Source organism: Scardinius erythrophthalmus, assembly GCF_964197995.2.
Source record: "Scardinius erythrophthalmus genome assembly, chromosome: 18".
In the NCBI taxonomy this organism is placed as follows: domain Eukaryota; kingdom Metazoa; phylum Chordata; class Actinopteri; order Cypriniformes; family Leuciscidae; genus Scardinius; species Scardinius erythrophthalmus.
Genome location: NC_138238.1, coordinates 2,205,698 through 2,224,546, shown reverse-complemented (window position 1 = coordinate 2,224,546; position 18,849 = coordinate 2,205,698). Strand labels below are relative to the sequence as shown.

General features: G+C 37.9%; 2 protein-coding genes across 6 annotated transcripts in view; both read right to left on the bottom strand.

The window, feature by feature from the left end:
- The window catches only part of dlg5b.1 (discs, large homolog 5b, tandem duplicate 1), a 64,381-nt gene that overhangs the window by 9,096 nt on the left and 36,436 nt on the right, over positions 1–18,849 (bottom strand). For 2 of the 4 annotated variants that reach the window (XM_081393610.1, XM_081393611.1), the window contains exons 21-25: positions 18,800–18,849; positions 17,718–17,795; positions 16,750–16,912; positions 16,536–16,669; positions 15,086–15,220 (exon numbers count right to left, since the gene is read on the bottom strand). The exon at positions 18,800–18,849 is cut by the window's right edge and continues 110 nt beyond it. In XM_081393610.1, coding sequence (XP_081249736.1) covers positions 15,086–15,220; positions 16,536–16,669; positions 16,750–16,912; positions 17,718–17,795; positions 18,800–18,849 — 560 coding nt within the window. The remainder of the gene's footprint in view (positions 1–15,085; positions 15,221–16,535; positions 16,670–16,749; positions 16,913–17,717; positions 17,796–18,799) is intronic. The other 2 variants (XM_081393612.1, XM_081393613.1) reach the window with 1 other exon arrangement.
- On the bottom strand, positions 1,148–10,519 carry LOC308707287 (uncharacterized protein). 2 transcript variants are annotated; one of them, XM_081393620.1, is made up of 7 exons: positions 10,333–10,517; positions 9,549–9,582; positions 7,518–7,570; positions 4,952–5,095; positions 4,308–4,352; positions 3,984–4,043; positions 1,148–1,450 (listed from the first exon to the last, which is right to left on the bottom strand). In XM_081393620.1, the coding sequence occupies exons 1-7, from the start codon at positions 10,366–10,368 to the stop codon at positions 1,385–1,387; spliced, it is 438 nt and encodes a 145-aa protein (XP_081249746.1). In that variant the 5' UTR covers positions 10,369–10,517; the 3' UTR covers positions 1,148–1,384. The 2 variants fall into 2 exon arrangements, with proteins under 2 accessions (XP_081249746.1, XP_081249747.1); XM_081393621.1 differs by lacking the exon at positions 4,952–5,095 and having other exon boundaries at positions 1,152–1,450; positions 10,333–10,519.

Here is an 18,849-nt window from a genome sequence, read left to right as displayed (position 1 = left end):
TCAAGGTCCCGCCCTCACTCACACACACACACACACACACACACACACACACACACACACACACACACACACGAATGTGAAGAGGAGTCGCGATATCAAGGTCACGCCCTCACTCACACACACGAACGTGAAGTGGAGTCGCGATATCAAGGTCACGCCCTCACTCACACACACACACACACACACACATACTTGTTTTTGCTACGTCGTGGGGACTCCTGACTAGAAGGTGACACGTGGGGACACCAATTTCTAAATACAATAAAGCCATAATTTTTAGTCAGAAGTGTCTGGGGGAATTTTTGAATCCCAAAAATCAACTTTTTTTTCAGAAATTCTTAATTTTAAAAAGGTGAATATTTGTCTGGTTTTTCTATTCCGGTGGGGACCTGCCTATTGTGTCTTACCCCAAACCACCAACGAGGGGCGCTATTATGAGTTAGCTTTTGGTTATCTAATTTTAATACAAATTTAAACTTGTACCAGATAAACAATAAATATTAAGTTTACATCATCATTAAAGAGTTGTTTAAAAGGGAGAATTGTCTATATTTATATTTTTATGGATTTTTACTTTATTTTACAATTTACAAATTCCCATAAACTCTTGTATTTGAATAGAGCATTTGTATGGATGTAAACAGTGACAACAGCCTCACCTCACTTCCTGTTTAACAGGAATCTATTATTCTTCAACTGAGAATCTGAAAAGGTTTACATTTGGATAAATAAGACAGTCATGTTGTATGGCAAGCAGGAAATGTTCACGGGTATCATTGTGTTTGCTGAATAATTATTTGTGCATACTGGAATCAACTCTGAATTAAAACAAGAGCACATGCTGGCATTCAACAGGGTTGCAAGATATATTGCTATTTGCTATTTGTGTTTTTTCTTATTCGTCATCCTAAAAATATTTCACGCACAGAAACCTATGAAACCCAATGAGTGCGATGTGTATTAATGCGTTGTGGAATAATTCGCAATATTTAGTTTTTTTTTAAAAAAATGTATGCAAACGTGCCACAGTTTTGGACCACACTGAATTCTTTTGAGTAGAAGACATTTGATGTACAACCCCCCATAAACCTCCCCAAGAAAAGTTTGGAAATTTGGGTAATTACAACAAAAATAAGAATCTACAATTTCTTAATGCTCTTGAACATTTATTTAACTTGTGTTTTGAAACACATTTTGAACATCTTGTTGCCTTCAACAAACATCTTCCTTTTCTTCTACATTTTTCGCTTTAAGGCATCAATACGATTCTTAACATAAAATTTCACCCCCTCCCAACTTCTCCCCCGAAGTGCCGCTGGTGACCTTTCAATGCACTCCATGCACTGGGCTTTACCAGGAACCTTCCCAGAGTGGATGTAGTCCATCAGAGTTTTTTCCACAGCCTGGATCTCTTCTTTAGACCACTTTCTCCGTGGGTTTTGTGTAGATACTGAATAAAAGAAAAATAAATAGGCTATTAGTAATTGTGATTGGGATAAAAGTAATTGTTAACCCACACGACATGAACGTGAATAACATCAAATAAATACATGGTATTCAGTTTTTCTCTCATTGTCTCACAGTTTTATACATACTTTTTTGCTAAAATCTAGTTCGCATGGTTGAAAATCTGTAAATTCTGGCACATGTTTGCAAGCATGATACCTAGTAACAATATAAACAGTGATACTGTATTAATAAGGACTATTTTGACAAAAATATCGCTGGTAATTTAGTCACTATCTAAGATGTGTATTGGATCTGGGCTGAAAATGGACCAAGCCAAACATGACAAAATATTTAGGTTTTATTGGTCATAACCATAAATGACTGCTTGGGAAATTGAAGAAGTAAATTTGTAGGACCTTTCCCTTTTCTTTTCTTTACATGTTTAAGCCTTTAGAAATGAAACATTTACGATATAGGACCTAATTAAAGCTGCACATAATGGGAGGGGTTTACCCAAGCTTAAATTATATTGGCCCACGGTGACCAACGGCAACAGATCTAAAAAAAACACAATTATAAGGATTTTGCTTGGAAATGAAAATATAATTACATATTTATGATCAATTTATTATATGGTGTAAATATACTGAAAAATATATGAAATACAATATATTGAATAATACACAAGGAATTGCCACTTTTCATTTATGAAAAATATATATTTAAAATATATTTACACTGTAAAATGTCATTAATTGAGTGTACTTCAAAAACACGAGGAACAAGATTTCCTTACATTTCTTAAGGGGGTGTTTTAATCAAAGTTGTAAGTTACTAGTACAAAGACTTAAGGGTGTTGGGACAATGATAGACTTTGTATTTATTTCTATTTATTAAACTGTAAATACTTTGTGCATGTCTGAAACTTCACTGAATATATGCATTTAAAAAAGAATAACTCCAATACAATTTAGATAAAGCAACATGTAGCATATTCTCAATGTTTCTTGATCTTCTGCTGGACTGAAGCACAGGCTCTGTTCTTCAGCACAAACCCTTTAAACCCCAACAGAACATTAAACACTAACAGGTCTGTGAAGATCTCAGCAGAGGAGGGTTAAACAGCTCCACAAACAGCATTACCAACTTCACTTATTACTAACCAGACTGACTTTATTTCTGTCAGACGTCTACACAAGTTCTTACTGAGAATTAACATTTAGATTTAGATTGAGATTTAGATGTTGATGATTTATTGAAAATAACATAATATTAGTCACCAGATTGTGATCAGTGTTTGATTTTAGTTGGGCTCTCGACTTTATAACATTATAACATCAGCAGAAGAACAAGAAACATTGAGAATATGCTGCATGTTGCTTTATTTAAAATGTAGAAATCTATTGAAGTGATTTCTATTAACTTCTATGTTAAGTTGATGTTTTTTTGTATTTATTCAGTAAAGTTCAGTGAATAAATACAAATAAATTCACAGTCATTGTCCCGACACTCTTTTGTATGTCATTCTATTAGAAACTTTCAAATTTGATTAAAACGCCCTTGAAATTTAAGCAAATCCATAAATGTTTTCCACGTTTTCGAAGTACACTCAACTAATGACATTTTACAGTGTAAATATATTGTGAATACATTTCTCCAATAAGTATATTTACACCATATACTTATCATAATATATTGATCATAAATATTGGAAATATATTTTCATTCCGTAAGGGTATCTAGTCGCGAGCCTGAATTCTCAGACAGTTCTGTCCAATACAACACTTGTAGATTAAGAAATGGTCCGTACACAGTCGCTGTATGGAGAGAAGTAGCCAGTAAAATAAGCACTTCCTCCACTTTGGATCTGCCATGCTGCTGTTACAAAGCTCCATCAGCACAGATCACTGAAACAAAGACGTTTTCCACTTTTCACCAAATTTGACCTCCACATTAAATTTAAAGGGTTAGTTCACCCAAAAATGAAACTTCTGTCATTAATTACTCTCCCTCATGTCGTTCCAAACCTGTTAGACCCTAGTTTATCTGCAAAACACAAATGAAGATATTTTTGATGAAATACGAGAGGATTCGGTCCTTACATAGGCAGCAACGTCACTACAACTTTCAAGGCCCAGAAAGGAAGTAAAGACATTGTTAAATAGTCCAAGTTATGAAGCGATGAGAAAACCTTTTGTGCACATATTTTAATAATGTCTTTATTAACTTTCTGGGCCTTGAAAGTTGCAATGGCATTGTTGCATATGAATGGATCAGAATCCTCTTAGATTGCGTCAAAAATAACTTCATTTGTGTTTCAAAGATGAACAAATGTCTTACGGGTTTGGAACAACATTATGGGGAGTAATTAATGACAGAATTCTTTCATTTTTAGGTGAACTAACCCTTTAAGGGAACCCTGTTGTCAATATAAATGGGTCTCTTTGTAGATTCCAATTAAAATGACTTAATTCTGACTTTCACAAAAAAATGGAAAGTGTGACATTTCATAAGACATTTGAAAAACAGCTTACCCTTTGTTGTGTGTGGTTTGTCCAAGTGCTTGCCAATTGGCTGCAGTTCTTTATCCTTGCCTGTTATAAAACATATGAGTACAACAGAGGAGACTTTAAATACAGATAATATACAGTAATGGCACAAAATGCTGACTAAATGGATACCAGTAATTGTGCCATACATCTAATTTACCAAATATATTGGGGTTTATTTTGATATGAAATGATATGAAAAAAAATAAAAGCAAGTGAAACCATGCAAATCATAAAGTACTGGTTCTTTAAAAGGAAAACAATATCAGAAGTCTTCATAATCCTCCTGTTTAATTTAAATCGTATTACCTTTGGATGGTTGTTCAACTTCATTAGTGGACTCCACTGATTTGTCTGGACAAATAATAGCTCTCTTAGTAAAAGAATATTAAACAAGCAATCCTAAATATCAGTAAGCACACTCAAACTGTTCTTCCAGTAATATTCTAACTAACTGTGCTCTAAAGACAGGATTGACAGGATAATACAGCAAAATATGAAGAGCTCGTCTCAATGTGTTGGAGCAATGGCGGGAGATCTCTGTGCGAGCCAGTTGAAGTTGGATGTCAGAGCTTTGCTGGGAAATTAGTTCAGCAGACTCTAAAACTTCTCGGTTTTAAAGGGAAGAAGAGCTATCAAGAACATTCATGAGGCTTCTGAAGAGGCCTTGCAATGGGCGGATCTGTGGCTTTATTTTGGGGAACCCTGTGGCTCACTGTCTAGGGTACAGACTGAGCACTGTGACCTGGGCTCAAATCTAACCCAGGCCCTCTACTGCATGCCAACAAATTACCAATGTGTGGGCCAACTGCTGACTAGAAGGGCCTGCTGACTGAAAACGGCAAGCTCAATGTTATGATGTTGAAAAATGCCCCAACGTTCACTTGTTTTACGAACATAAGAATGACCTAGCAACCGAAGGTATATAAACGAAAGCATTTAATACAACTAACCTTTGTTTTCATGCTCTGATATAAAAACATGGTCTTCTCCCGTTCATCATTTACAGTTTTTGTGTGCGCCTTCATGTATCGGTATTCACAAGCATTGTGATGTGCTCTAAGTTTCTGGAGGTGACCCAAGTGACAGCTTTGAACCTACAAAACAAACAAACAAAAAAGGTTTTTGGAAGCTTTTCTTTTGCCATTTATGCTACCTCCAGAACTGAACCTTCAAATAAGGATTTATTGTTGACAGTAGGGCTGTTGGAACGAATTCCGAAATTCGAATATAATTCGAATATTTAAAAAATCAATACTATTCGAATGCTGAAGTTCCTATTCGAATATTGCTTTTGTACATTAAAAAAAAAAATGCAATCTTGCCTTTCTTGTGCGCATGTGAAAATGAAATGCTTTTGTTTCGTCAGATGAACAATAACGTTTTTGAATCGTAACACAATTGTGCACGTTATCCACGCACGCAGTATCATAACAATACTGTCAAAAATCGCGGAGAGCAATGTATGCACGAAAACGGAGATCACCACTCCTGACAATTTGAGAAGCGATGTGTTGAAGGTGTTTGGATTTCAAACCCTTAATGGAAAAACTGACAACGTTACACCCTGACAAGCTAGGCGATCTGTCCGAGGAACCGCCGCTAAAACAGGCAAGAATTATTCTTTTCTACCTCTCTCCTCATCACGGTTACGAGCTGTCCGCACGTTAAGGGATTATAGCGAGGCGGTTGTTATAGCGAATAACAACCCCGACAGGCTGAACTTATTACATGGCTATACAAAATAAATAAACAATTTGACACAAAATATTGATTTAAAAAGGAGTTTATTGATTTAAAAACGATTGTACTGCTTCCGCTAAAGAACATAGACCGTTCCGCGTCCATAGCAACGCTGTTTTTCATGGCAATGCGTGTTATACTTCGCACTCGCAGCGGTCTGTTATCAAGAAATAACAGACCGCATCAAAGAGTATAGAAGTACTTCTATACTCTTTGACAGCATTCTACATTAGAATTCAACCAAGCCATGTAATAAAAGGCAATAACAGACAAACTGACACGGTTTATCTGTGAAGATATGAGACCGATCAACATCACGCATTGGCGATCCATAAGACTGTGTAATGTCGTAAATATTAATAATAGGATACATTTGAGCATTTAATATTCGAATATTATTCGAATATTGAATAAAATAAGGAATGGAATTCGAATAGCATTATAGAGGAAGATTGACAGCCCTAGTTGACAGCAAACACTCTACCATGTGAGCCACAGGGGATCCCCTATATTCCACGGAACAACTCATAAAGAGCAGCAAAATAAAAGGATAAAATAGAATTAAAATAGAATTTCTCAAATTAGAAATGTCTTAGTTATGGATACAGTGTCCTGTAACACAATTGTGACCCTGGACCACAAAACCACAAAAATCTGAATACATAATCTTTCCATTGATGTATGGTTTGCCAGGACAGGACAATATTTGGCTGAGATACAACTATTTGAAAATCTGGAATCTGAGGGTCCAGAAAAATCTGAATATTGAGAAAATCGCCTTTAAAGTTGTCCATTTCTATTGGCGATTGTGCTGCATCCACTCACAAAAATAAATGTTTTATATATTTGAGGTAGATAAGAATAGGACAGAGGCCGCACTATGCATAAACGTTTTTTATTCGTTGCACAACGTTTATGCATAGTGCGGCCTCTGTCCTATTCTTATGTATTATATTTTTAGGCCAGCACTCTAAAAAGTGTATTATCAAAAATTGAGTGAAGCCTGCTCCTATCCTCATTAACCATATATTTGAGGTAGGAAATTTACAAAATATCTTCATGGATCATAATCTTTACTTAATATCCTAATGATTTTTCGCATAAGAAAAATCGATAATTTTGACCCATACAGTGTATTGTTGGCTATTGCCACAAATATACCCGTGCAACTTAAGACTGGTTTTGTGATCCAGCGTCACAATTGTGTTTGTCCGGTATAGGTTCAGTTGGTTGCCAACTATATAGTTAGTTAGTTGATAAATTTGTTGTCTTGTCAATCAGTTAGTCAGTCAGCTCCTTTACTGAACACAATAATTACATTATAACATACTTTACACTGCTGTTGGATGAATCAAATTAAAATAGCATGCTTTTTAATGCGTCTAACGAAGTTATTTCATTTTCAGAAAAACCTGTTCCCTTATATGGGTCATTAGCTGAGACCTTAATCTAGAAATATATCAATTTATAATAATGTAGTATTAAATAATAAAAACTAAAAACTAACTTCTAAAACTGTTTTGTCCCTTACCTCAACCAACAGTTTTATTTATATAACCCTGATGGCAGATGGCAGATTCTTCTAGAATGATCATTTTTATCAAGCTTGTATATTTAAATTCAATAATTTCACTTAAATGACAATGAAGATTACCTATTAATTGTAATTTAAGTGAAATTACAGAACTTAAATATACAAGCTTGATAAAAATGATCATTCTATAAGAAAATTTCAGATGGCAGATATATATATGTTTATCTGTGGATATAGCCTACCTTTGTTTTCTCTTCTGTCACATCATCTGTCACATCATCTGTCACATCATTCACTGCAATGTAAATCACAAAGACAAAAAAAGTATTGTTATTTAAAATATTTTTCCATTTTACTTCCTCCTACTATAGCCCTTATGCACCAGAGAAACAAGCGCGCTGCATCTTTAGAATATTGTCTTTGAACTTCCGTTTTTGCGGACGCTCTGTATATCTCTCTGGCATTCGCTCTCCAGGAGTAATTAGCTTTTGAAGTGGATTTTCTTAATGTAAAGTTAACGAAGATGTCTTAACAAATGTCAGTAGAACGGGAAGATTTTAAAACGAGCCGTTCATTCATAAATAGACAAGATCGCTGTGAAAATACAGACCGGAAGACAAAAGACAACGAGCTACATAAGGTCTATAGGATTAGGCTTAAACAAGAGAATCATCAGTATCGAATAACAAACTAATACATTTAAAATAAGTATATCAAAATAAGGCTGATATCAATGACACCAATTTAGCAAAACCTGTATTTACCACAAATTTAATGTGAACTGTGACTTTTAATTTCATACAATGATAAAAAATTACAACAAAAACTTAACTATCGTATCGGCTGAAATTGACAGTACACAGGACAACATGTTGTATTTCCTCAGCACGAAGTTAATTATATCAGTGGTTCAGTAACTGGACATTACTAACATGTCAAGTTTAGGGATAATTGGCCAAATTTATTTAGCCATTAGAAATTCATTTTCACCAACGATGAATGCATGTAAAATACATTTTTTAGATATCAGCGAGGTATTTTTTTATCTTTATATTGAACATGAAGAAAAGTACACTTGGTTTCACAATAACATGATCATATGGCTAGACATATTTATCTCGTTTAATGCCACAATACCAAATCTTCTGTCCTTTGAAAGCGTCTCAAATGTTTAACAAAAAAGTAAAAATACTGAAATGTTTTTTTAAATGAACTTTTTCACTAAAATAAGCAGATATAATCACCTACTTGACTTTAATTTCTAACAGATGATCTGTTTTATTTTTTTATCAAACCGTAAAGAAAATGTACAGATCAAGTTATAACAAAAAAAAATGTAAGTTTACAAAAATCAACCTTAGATTATATTAATTACTACAATCATCCCTTAATTACTTTGTGATAATGTAGTGGCCTCTAAACTTCTATTTAAACTGACCGGTTATTAATTAAAACATTATTTACCTAAACAAAAGATAGCAGATTAAAAAATTGAATTTCATGCACATCCATGAACTTGGCATGGTGTTGCAAGAGAATGAAAGGAGGGCGCATGGGGGGCTATGATGGATATTTCTTTTTCTCCAAGATTGTGCTTTTAAAAACCTTGGTTACTCTGGCTCATTAAGCTACATATATAAGCTTTAAGAATTAGGCTATTTTAAGTAATAAATGACGCACTACAATTTGACATAGCGTACCACAAATGAGTAAAATGTGTTTTGTAACCTACTATGTGCGTTCGATATAGAGGCGATGTCAAAAGCGTCAGTATATGACGCCCTAGGATTAGAATGCCCAAGGCGTCATATACTGACGCTTTTGACATCGCCTCTATATCGAACGCACATGGCACCCTTTAGCGTCAATATGAGACGCAGATAGATATGGGCCAGAAGGCGCGTCAGTATATGACGCCCTAGGATGAGAATGCCCAAGGCGTCATATACTGACGCTTTTGACATCGCCTCTATATCGAACGCACATGGCACCCTTTAGCGTCAGTATGAGACGCAGATAGATATGGGCCAGAAGGCGCGTCAGTATATGACGCCCTAGGATGAGAATGCCCAAGGCGTCATATACTGACGCTTTTGACATCGCCTCTATATCGAACGCACATGGCACCCTTTAGCGTCAATATGAGACGCAGATATATATGGGCCAGAAGGCGCGTCAGTATATGACGCCCTAGGATGCCATGTGCGTTCGATGTAGACGCGACGTCAAAAGCAACTGACGCCCTAGAGTGAGAATGCGTTGCATTATCTCACCTGTGCATCCAGAGCTGCCATTCGTAACGTTAGTCTGCAAGCACATGTGTCATAGACAGTCAGACATCATGGTCAAACATCACATTACACTGTATTTAAAACTGCAATGATAAAATTTGGCAATGTATTAAAGTAATTGACACTGTAACATAAGCCAATACAATACTGAAAATAAATGCCATTTATTGTCTGATCTTGAAAACTGCATTACAGAAGTAGAAAAAATTGTTCTGAATTTAACTTCCCTCTTGCTTTTTTGAAACCCATTATTAGTGTTTATAGTGATAAAACGCATGAATCTCAGGCCTGGCCTCAGACTCCTCATGGCTGCACGTGTAGGCCGCAAAAGATGCAACTCCTGGCCATCTTAGATTAATGTTACCAAAAGTGAGCTAAACATCTAGGTGAAGTAACAGGGACGCAAAATATGTCTTTCAGAAGTAACAAAGACAACAACATATTAAATTAGGCGAAGTTTAAAAGCGGATTACCGCTAAAAATGCAGTCACCTATGCAATCCTAACTGTGGCCTTAAAACATGAGCTTAAGACTCTTAGGAATCTAAAGCCCTAATTAATATATTATTGTTAGACTATCATTATTTTCATTTTGGTAGATTAATCTATACTTTATGCAAAGCTGCTTTGAGATTATGATTAATGTGAAAAGCGCTATGGAAAATAAAATGACGTGACATTTACGTTACGATATATGTGCAAACAATAAGTTAAATAAACAGCACCATATTATTTTGAGAACCTTGTACAAAAAGTCAAAAACTTACTTTTTCGTCGGATGTCTCGTCTCCTCTCGTCTCCATCTCGCCGTGTCCGTCTCATCCCTGCCTCTCGAGCATCTGAGTGTCGCAGGTGTGAGACGCGGGGGGGGGGGGGGAGACCCGGGAGAGTGGGGGAGGGGACGGTCGCGGTGGGGACTCGAACCTCAGGTTCTGTGTGATCTGGGTCCGCCATTACTGACATTCACTCGGCGCACTATATATATAGCTATGTTTATTACCCGCGAAAAAAAAAATTCTTGTGCAGTTTTTGTATTATTTTAAAAAATGATGTATGCACATATGCTCTGATAATATAGTGTATAGGATATATTATGTTATAAAAGAAATACATTTTCTGCTCAAATTCAGATATGTTTTTTTTTAAGTACAAATAAAATTTCAGAATGTAGATGTTAAAATACATATTAAATGTGATATTTAAAAAAAACACATTAATGAATGGAACCAATTTGGAACTTTTAAAACAACTCACAAAAAGATTGACATTCATAAAAATAAAAAAAAATAAAAAAAATATTAGTAGACCTTGTACTCACCAGAACAGATATTATTTTTACCCTCTGAGAGGAGATCAAATAAATAAAATAGGTTTGAAAGCAGTGAGGCTTATTATGGATACGAGGCCTCCGCACACGATAACGTCCTTTAGAAACTGTGTATACTGATTCTGAAACTCTTTAACTGCATTCTCCTCCTCACTACTGTTAAAATAACAACAAACATCTTCACAGAAAGTGCTCTCCTTGCTGTTCAAGATAATGACTGACACCATGTATTGCTAGCACTTCTCCTGCTACTGCTTTCTCTCCAGACACACTGCTTGTTGTATTCCTCATTAGTCGCTCTGGATAAAAGCGTCTGCTAAATTAATAAATGTACATGTAAATGCGCTCACCTAAACAGCAGTTCGCCAGGTAGAGGAGAATGGAGAAAGACTTTATTTGCAAACTACATAAATTAACTGTCAATTCAAGTTAAAAACACTATCACGTGATTTCATTTATGGTAAGAATAACACATAGTAAAAATAATTCAACAAACGCTGAAGCAGTTTCTCCACACTGGGAACCCTTCCGGCTCAGCACTGGAGCAGATTCTCCCACAATGACATGAAACTACTTAGAGTAACACCTAACTTAAACAGAAATAAGAGTGTGTTGTAGACATTTACGTTTGCATGTGTACTGCATACATCCATACACTGGTGTGTGTTAGACTAGTGATTATGACACAGTGCTCATCATGTCCAGGATCTGAGTTCACCTGGTCAGATTAGCCATAATGATTTAGCACCTGCTCTCACCAACATCTGGACCCAGAGGTCAATGTGCAGCTAGGGTTAGGGTTAGGGTTAAGGTCAGGGAGAGGTACTGGTCCACCACATCCAGATGCTGACAGCATTAGGGTTAGGGTGGGGTCGGGTCAGGTTAGGGTCAGGGTACTGGTCCACCACATCCAGATGCTGACAGCACCTCTGCTTCATGCCCTGCTGGCTCTATTATCTGCTCTGCTAACAGGACTGGTGATGGTCAGTCCTCCACTGTGGCCTGTGGCTGCTCCTGCTGTGACACTGGGAACGGGAGCGCAGACGCTGGCACATGCTTACCTCAGCAGCACAGGGGCATTAGCCATGTTCTTAGCTAGCCATCATTGCCCCTCTTCTGCTTTACAGCAGCACATCTGGATGCTGGATCAGTAGATTATTTCTACATCTGTTTATCTCTCACGCTGTGCTGTTCACTTCCGTTAGCTTCATGAGAAGAGCTGTGTCTGGCCCGTTCTCTCACACTGAGCACTCTTCTGCTGAGAGTTCTGCTAAAGCAGTGTCAGTCTCTCTCTGCTAGCTCACAGCATCTAGTAAGGCACACGGGGTTGAAGACTATATAAACTGTGAGATATGAGGTATGATGAGGGTGTAATGTGCTGCTAGGGTTAGGGTTAGGGAGAGGTAAGGCACAGGGTGTTGAAGACTACTGATATACTGTGAGATATGAGGTATGATAAGGGTGTCATGTGCTGCTCTGTTAGCCTAGCGGCTAGCATTTACCAGATAATAAAGGCATGAAACATTTTTATAAATAGTGTGTTAGTAGTTCACTTTTAAGGCTTTTGAGAGAGCACAGAGAATGTGTGTATCAAATATCACACCATTTGTGCAAAGGAATTACAAAAACAGACCAAAATATGTTGAATCCCATTTGTGATATACTTAATTAAAAAAGCCAGAAGATTAGAAATAACAGCAGCTGCCAATTTTAGAAACAAAGATTGTATATTGTCAGGGCCTGTTCATTTATTAATATATATATGCTCCTCTTTGATTCTGTGTAATGTATGCAGAAAGGCTCTGTCAGAAGGGTATCCCAGAGTGGAAAAACTATTATCATTTACTGATCATGATTTAATTAGTTTAGAATTAAATGATAATTACATATTATAGTAATGATATAATAATGTATTATAATTACATTAACAAAATCACTTTGGAGTGTTTTTAACTAATTAATTAATTAATTAATTAATTAATTAATTAATTAATTAATTAATTAATTAATTAATTATTAATTAATTTAATTAATTGATTTAGATTTAGTATATAATCCCCCCCCCCCCCAATACAACAGTCCACGGAGAGGCGAGACTGAAACCCTGGAGTTGGCAAACCTCATTTGATTTCTTTCCTATTGTCATCAATAATGAGTATATGAATATAGATACTGTAGATCCCTGATTAATTACATGAATGGCATTTTTAAGAGATCTGTTGTATTCTAATCATTTGAAGAATTTGCTAAATTAAAAAAATAATATTTAGTTTGTGGCTCAGTCTATCCAGAATCTTCATTCTAGTGTATCAACAGTAAATTTATTTAATTATGTTTATTTTATAAAGTAATATAAATAACTAAATAGTATACTAATATCCAGTATAAATATATATATATATACCCTATTAACTCATATCTTACTATTACTATTATTAAATACTTTAATTTCATTATTGACCAATACCCCCAATAGGGCGCTAGAGAGTGACACACTTTTCAAGAACAATGTGACTCGTGGGGACAGCAATACTCTGTGTGACCACCAGGGGCGCATAGATACACACTCACACAGATTTTTGTCTTGAAAACGGTCCTCATGAGGACTTCAGAAAAAACTGCATGGGGCGGGTCTAGACACTGTCTGGGAGGTGCCTAGGGGGCTTTGCCGGTGGGGACCTCAATTTAGGTCCCCACGGTGACACGAGTCCCCACGAGTCTGTGTGCATTCAGGTTGAAGTCCCCACCGGGATAGAAGAACAAGAACACACACACACACACACACACACACGAACGTGAAGTGGAGTCGCGATATCAAGGTCACGCCCTCACTCACACACACACACACACACACACACGAACGTGAAGTGGAGTCGCGATATCAAGGTCACGCCCTCACTCTCACACACACACACACGAACGTGAAGTGGAGTCGCGATATCAAGGTCACGCCCTCACTCACACACACACGCGAACGTGAAGTGGAGTCGCGATATCAAGGTCCCGCCCTCACACACACACGAATGTGAAGTGGAGTTGCGATATCAAGGTCCCGCCCTCACTCTCACACACACACACACACACACAAATGTGAAGTGGAGTTGCGATATCAAGGTCACGCCCTCACTTACACACACACACACGAATGTGAAGTGGAGTCGCGATATCAAGGTCCCGCCCTCACACACACACACACACACACACACACGAATGTGAAGTGAAGTGGCGATATCAAGGTCCCGCCCTCACACACACACACACACACACACACACACACACACACACACGAATGTGAAGTGGAGTCGCGATATCAAGGTCACGCCCTCACTCTCACACACACACACACACACACGAACGTGAAGTGGAGTCGCGATATCAAGGTCACGCCCCCACTCACACACACACACGAATGTGAAGTGGAGTTGCGATATCAAGGTCCCGCCCTCACTCTCACACACACACACACACACACAAATGTGAAGTGGAGTTGCGATATCAAGGTCACGCCCTCACTTACACACACACACACGAATGTGAAGTGGAGTCGCGATACCAAGGTCCCGCCCTCACACACACACACACACACACACACACACGAATGTGAAGTGAAGTGGCGATATCAAGGTCCCGCCCTCACACACACACACACACACACACACACACACACACACACGAATGTGAAGTGGAGTCGCGATATCAAGGTCCCGCCCTCACTCTCTCAGAAACGGTTTGTACAAAGTTATGGACATGTAGAAGCTCCAATTAAAGCTGAAGCTCCAATCTCCTCCCGAAAATCCCCCAAAAAGTCAGTTGGTGCCTCAGTGACTTAGTTTAGAAAGCTGTAAATCACAGCTGTCAATCATGACGTCATATTTCCGTTTTTATAGCATCAAATAACTAAGACCAAACTTATTTAAAAAAACAAACACTTAAACTTACATCAGCATGATAGAAAAGATCTAAAATTACATAAAATATCTTTGGAAAAAATTTATTTGATTGTTTAATGTTTAATGTATTTGATCATGTCCCATTAGACTTCATGGGGAGGGCGGGGCTTATGAGCTATACTGGGACCAGCCACCGGGGGGGGGGGGGGGGGGCGATCGGGACGCTTTGGCTTCACTTTTCAGCACTTGTGCAGCACACTTGGTTCACACTGATGACAGCGCTAGAAAAATAATGCGTTATACCTGTCGGCGCTGCGAGGGCTGGATGTGGGCGTGGCCTGTTTGGAGGGCGGAGTCACGGTGCCCTCGTCCTGTTCGCTGAGCGTCTCGGGGGTCCCGGGTGTGGAGTGAGAGCTTATGGACGACTCCATCCGGGAGCTGACAGCAATGGTTGACATGGATAAGTATTAATCAATTCAATTCAATTCACTTTTATTTGTATAGCTAGCAAAAAAATTATTAATTTAAACAATGTAATAATTACAGGCAGAAACAATGAGCTCATTTAAGTAATGAATATTATGCCATGACTACTTTCAAAACTCCTGCTAAACAGCGGAGGGTTGGGCGATATGATTGAAACATTCAACCATGTAATACAGCCTAGTAGTACCGTATTGTTCAGAATATAAGACCACCCACCGTTTTCAAGATGTACCTTTTGGAAAAAGGTTTTTAGGAGACCAAATCTTATTCTTTTAATTGAAAATTCTTTTATTTGGAAATAACTGTCATATTTAAATTTTTGTATTGAAAGTATGGTAAACACTGGTAAAATGTACCAATGATCACATTTAAAAATGACATACCATAAAAATAACCTGTAGTCCACCTGAATTAGGCCTATATAACAATTAGGCTATCCATCTAATAGTGAAAACCATGTAGCTACCAAAACATCATCAATAGTAGAGGTGAAATTTGGGTGCCGTCTTAACGTTTTAAAATCACGTACGGGGGAAGTTTGGTCCAGTCCGCGAGGCACGTAAACATGACAGTCAGGCGGCTCTTAGACGGTGAGGTTTTAAGACGGTCTTTTTGCGCTCGTAATCTTCTAACAACACACTGCATTTCTTGGCACACTCGTTTTACGCGTATTTGGCGCCACCTATTGTTGCGGGTGTATTATTGAAATGTAAGAGTCTAGACCAGGGGTGTCAAACTCAGTTCCTGGAGGGCCACAGCCCTGCAGAGTTTAGATTCAACCCTAATTAAACACACCTGATCAGCTAATCAATCAATCAAGTCCTTCAGGCTTATTTGAAAACTGCAGGTGTGTGTGTGTGTGTTGAAGCAGGGTTGGAACAAAACTGTGTAGGGCTGTGGCCCTCCAGGAACTGAGTTTGACACCTGTGGTCTAGACCCTGAATATAAGACAAGCCCATTTTTTTTTTTTCAGATGTATATCTAAGAAAAAAACATCGTCTTATATTTGGAACAATACGGTATATAGCAAATCAACTGCTTGATTGCTTGTATCATCACAAAATGTAAACTATATTATCGCCCAGCTCTAATCTGCTAAATTCAACTATAAGGCATGAAGATATTAATATTAGTACCAAGCTTTTCTGTAAAGCTGCTTTGAAACCATATAGTGGAAAGCGCTATACAAATAAAGTTGACTTGCCATGTCAGGATTGTGAAGCACCAGAGAGTCACATGTGGTGTGTGTGTGTGTGTGTGTGTGTACCTAGAGCGAGAGTGATTGCCCAGTTGGTACATGTGTGGGTTGTACTGTGCCAGTATGGTGATGATGTCACACTGCTGCCCAATGATGAGTCTCGCCTGCTGCTCCGTGGCGTTCCTGAGATTAATGCCGTTAAACTAAAGGGAGACAAAAGGAGAGATTCACATGTTTTCTATTTAAAAGGAAGCTCTTTATTTCTATGCGTTTTCTAACCCACCTCGAGCAGCTGATCTCCAAACTCCAGATGGTGCTGTTGAGCGATGCTGCCCCCCGTTACCTTGGAAACAAAAATCCCGCCATTCTCCCCGCCCACGATGGAGATGCCCAGAGGCTCCGCCCCTTTGGGGATAGTGACACATCGTGGCTCTTCTATGTACGGCCTGAAACGCCAAAACACACAATATGAGCTTCAACATCCAACAAAACCAAAAAAATCTAATCTACACACACACGTGCATTAACTGCCATGTTCAGTTATGTATATGATAACAGTTGCTGTATGATCTACCAAAATTTCAAAAGTTCTTAATCTGTGACATTCTGCCAAACAGAAAATTATTCTGACTGGTCGCTTAGTGTATGAAAAGCTACAGACATGATTTCAAAGCGATTAAAACGTCTGCCAAATGTAAGTGTAAATGCAATATTAAACTTATATTATTAATATTAAGCTCTATAGGGTATGCTATACATTATGTGCAAAAATGGTTAATATAAAAACATTACATTCTACACAAAAAACAGCTGCTTGCCACAGTTTTAAGGTTAAAAATCACTCAATAAAACTTGTTACTTCTCTCATTAAATATAATTGCATGCATTACAAGTAGCATTTTAAACCTACATTTAACATAGAAAGTTGTAAGTTACGCTTGTCCCGCAGAAGCTCAATCTGTGCATGTTCAGGTGTGCGTTTCCTACATAGAAATGTGCTTTTCACAAATATGTGATTAATCGCTAATAATAATAATAAAAATTGTCCATAATTATTTTCATTATCAATTCTTATCAGTTTTACTGATCAGTTGTCACAGATGTTTTCGGTTGAGCACTCCTTTAAATAGCATGCTTTTAAAGAGACACGGCATAGAAAGAAAAGCAAATCACATCAGATAAATTCACTTGAACAGCAAAAACTGAGCTGAAACATGGTTTGTTTGTGTTCTCACTGCGTAGTGGACAAACCTCAGGATCCGTAAAGACGCAAACCACGATCTCTGAGCTCGAGAAAGCTTCAGGTTAGACCTGTTACGCAACGCACATCTGGAGCAGGAGGAAGAGAAAGGAGAGAAATGGGGCAGAAGAACAGACAGACTAGAAAGGAGTCAAGCAGAACTGAGATAAATATAGACTGAGAGAGGAAGACAGGATGAAGAGGAGGAGAACGGCCCCGTGACAGGCTGTAAGATGAGGACAAAAGCAACACATTTACTCTCCCTCGTGTTTTTATAGAGTTGTTACTATTGTTACTTAAAAAGGGATATTTCACCGCTGGAAAGATGAATGTGTATTTAAATTGGGTCATTTATGTAGTAGAAATGTGAAATTATTTTAGAAGTTGGTGCCTTCTAGACTGAGAAAAGCCAGAAAATGTATTTTTGGCTCATGTGGATGAAAGACTACAACTCCCAGAATGCACTTGCTTCGCTGCCCTAAGAGGATGGTAACCCCTACTACTCTGCTTTCTCCACAGAACAAGAGCCTGTTAGCTTAGCTTCCAAAAAAAAGATGGCTGGCACTGTGTGTACATTCTGTGAGTGAGATCCCTCCCTCTATGGGCGGGTTGAGAACATGCGGGATGAGCTCCTCCTACTGGCTGTAGTCTCTCGCCTCTGGCCAGAAAATCCTCTGATGACGCAAAATGACGATTTTTGCGTCATCTGAGGATTTTTTCCAGACAAAAACTACATAAATCTCTCGTCTCAGGGGGACATGAGGGAGGGAAGCACGGACATTCGAAAATACTACAGGTTTTCTACTGATACAAAGCTTAATGCTAAATGCTGAAGTATCCCTTTCAGTGAAACTTAAAAATTTAAGTTATTCACTTCATACCCACTCACAGAAGCTCTTTAAGCTCTTTTAAGTCTGTTTCTAACATATATCGATCATAAGACTTCAGTAGACGTCATGTGGACTATTGTTATGATGCTTTTATGTCCTTTTTGTACTTACTATGAATCGTTGTATTGAAAAAAATGTGAGATTTTTCAGAGGGTGAGTAAATGATGACAGAACATTAATTTTTAAGATATTTCTAATTCTACCTGTCCCTTCTCCTGTCTATTGGCACAGGGCTGACTGACAGCCTGGTGTG

Bases quoted from the DNA above. Each gene is read 5' to 3' on its own strand.
- LOC308707287 (XM_081393620.1), bottom strand. From the start codon at position 10,368: ATGGAGACGAGAGGAGACGAGACATCCGACGAAAAA. The intron at 4,353-4,951 runs GTTAGTTGTATT...TTATTTGTCCAG, and splicing joins ATCAGAGCATGAAAACAAAG to ACAAATCAGTGGAGTCCACT. The intron at 4,044-4,307 runs GTAATACGATTT...GTTTTATAACAG, and splicing joins AGTTGAACAACCATCCAAAG to GCAAGGATAAAGAACTGCAG.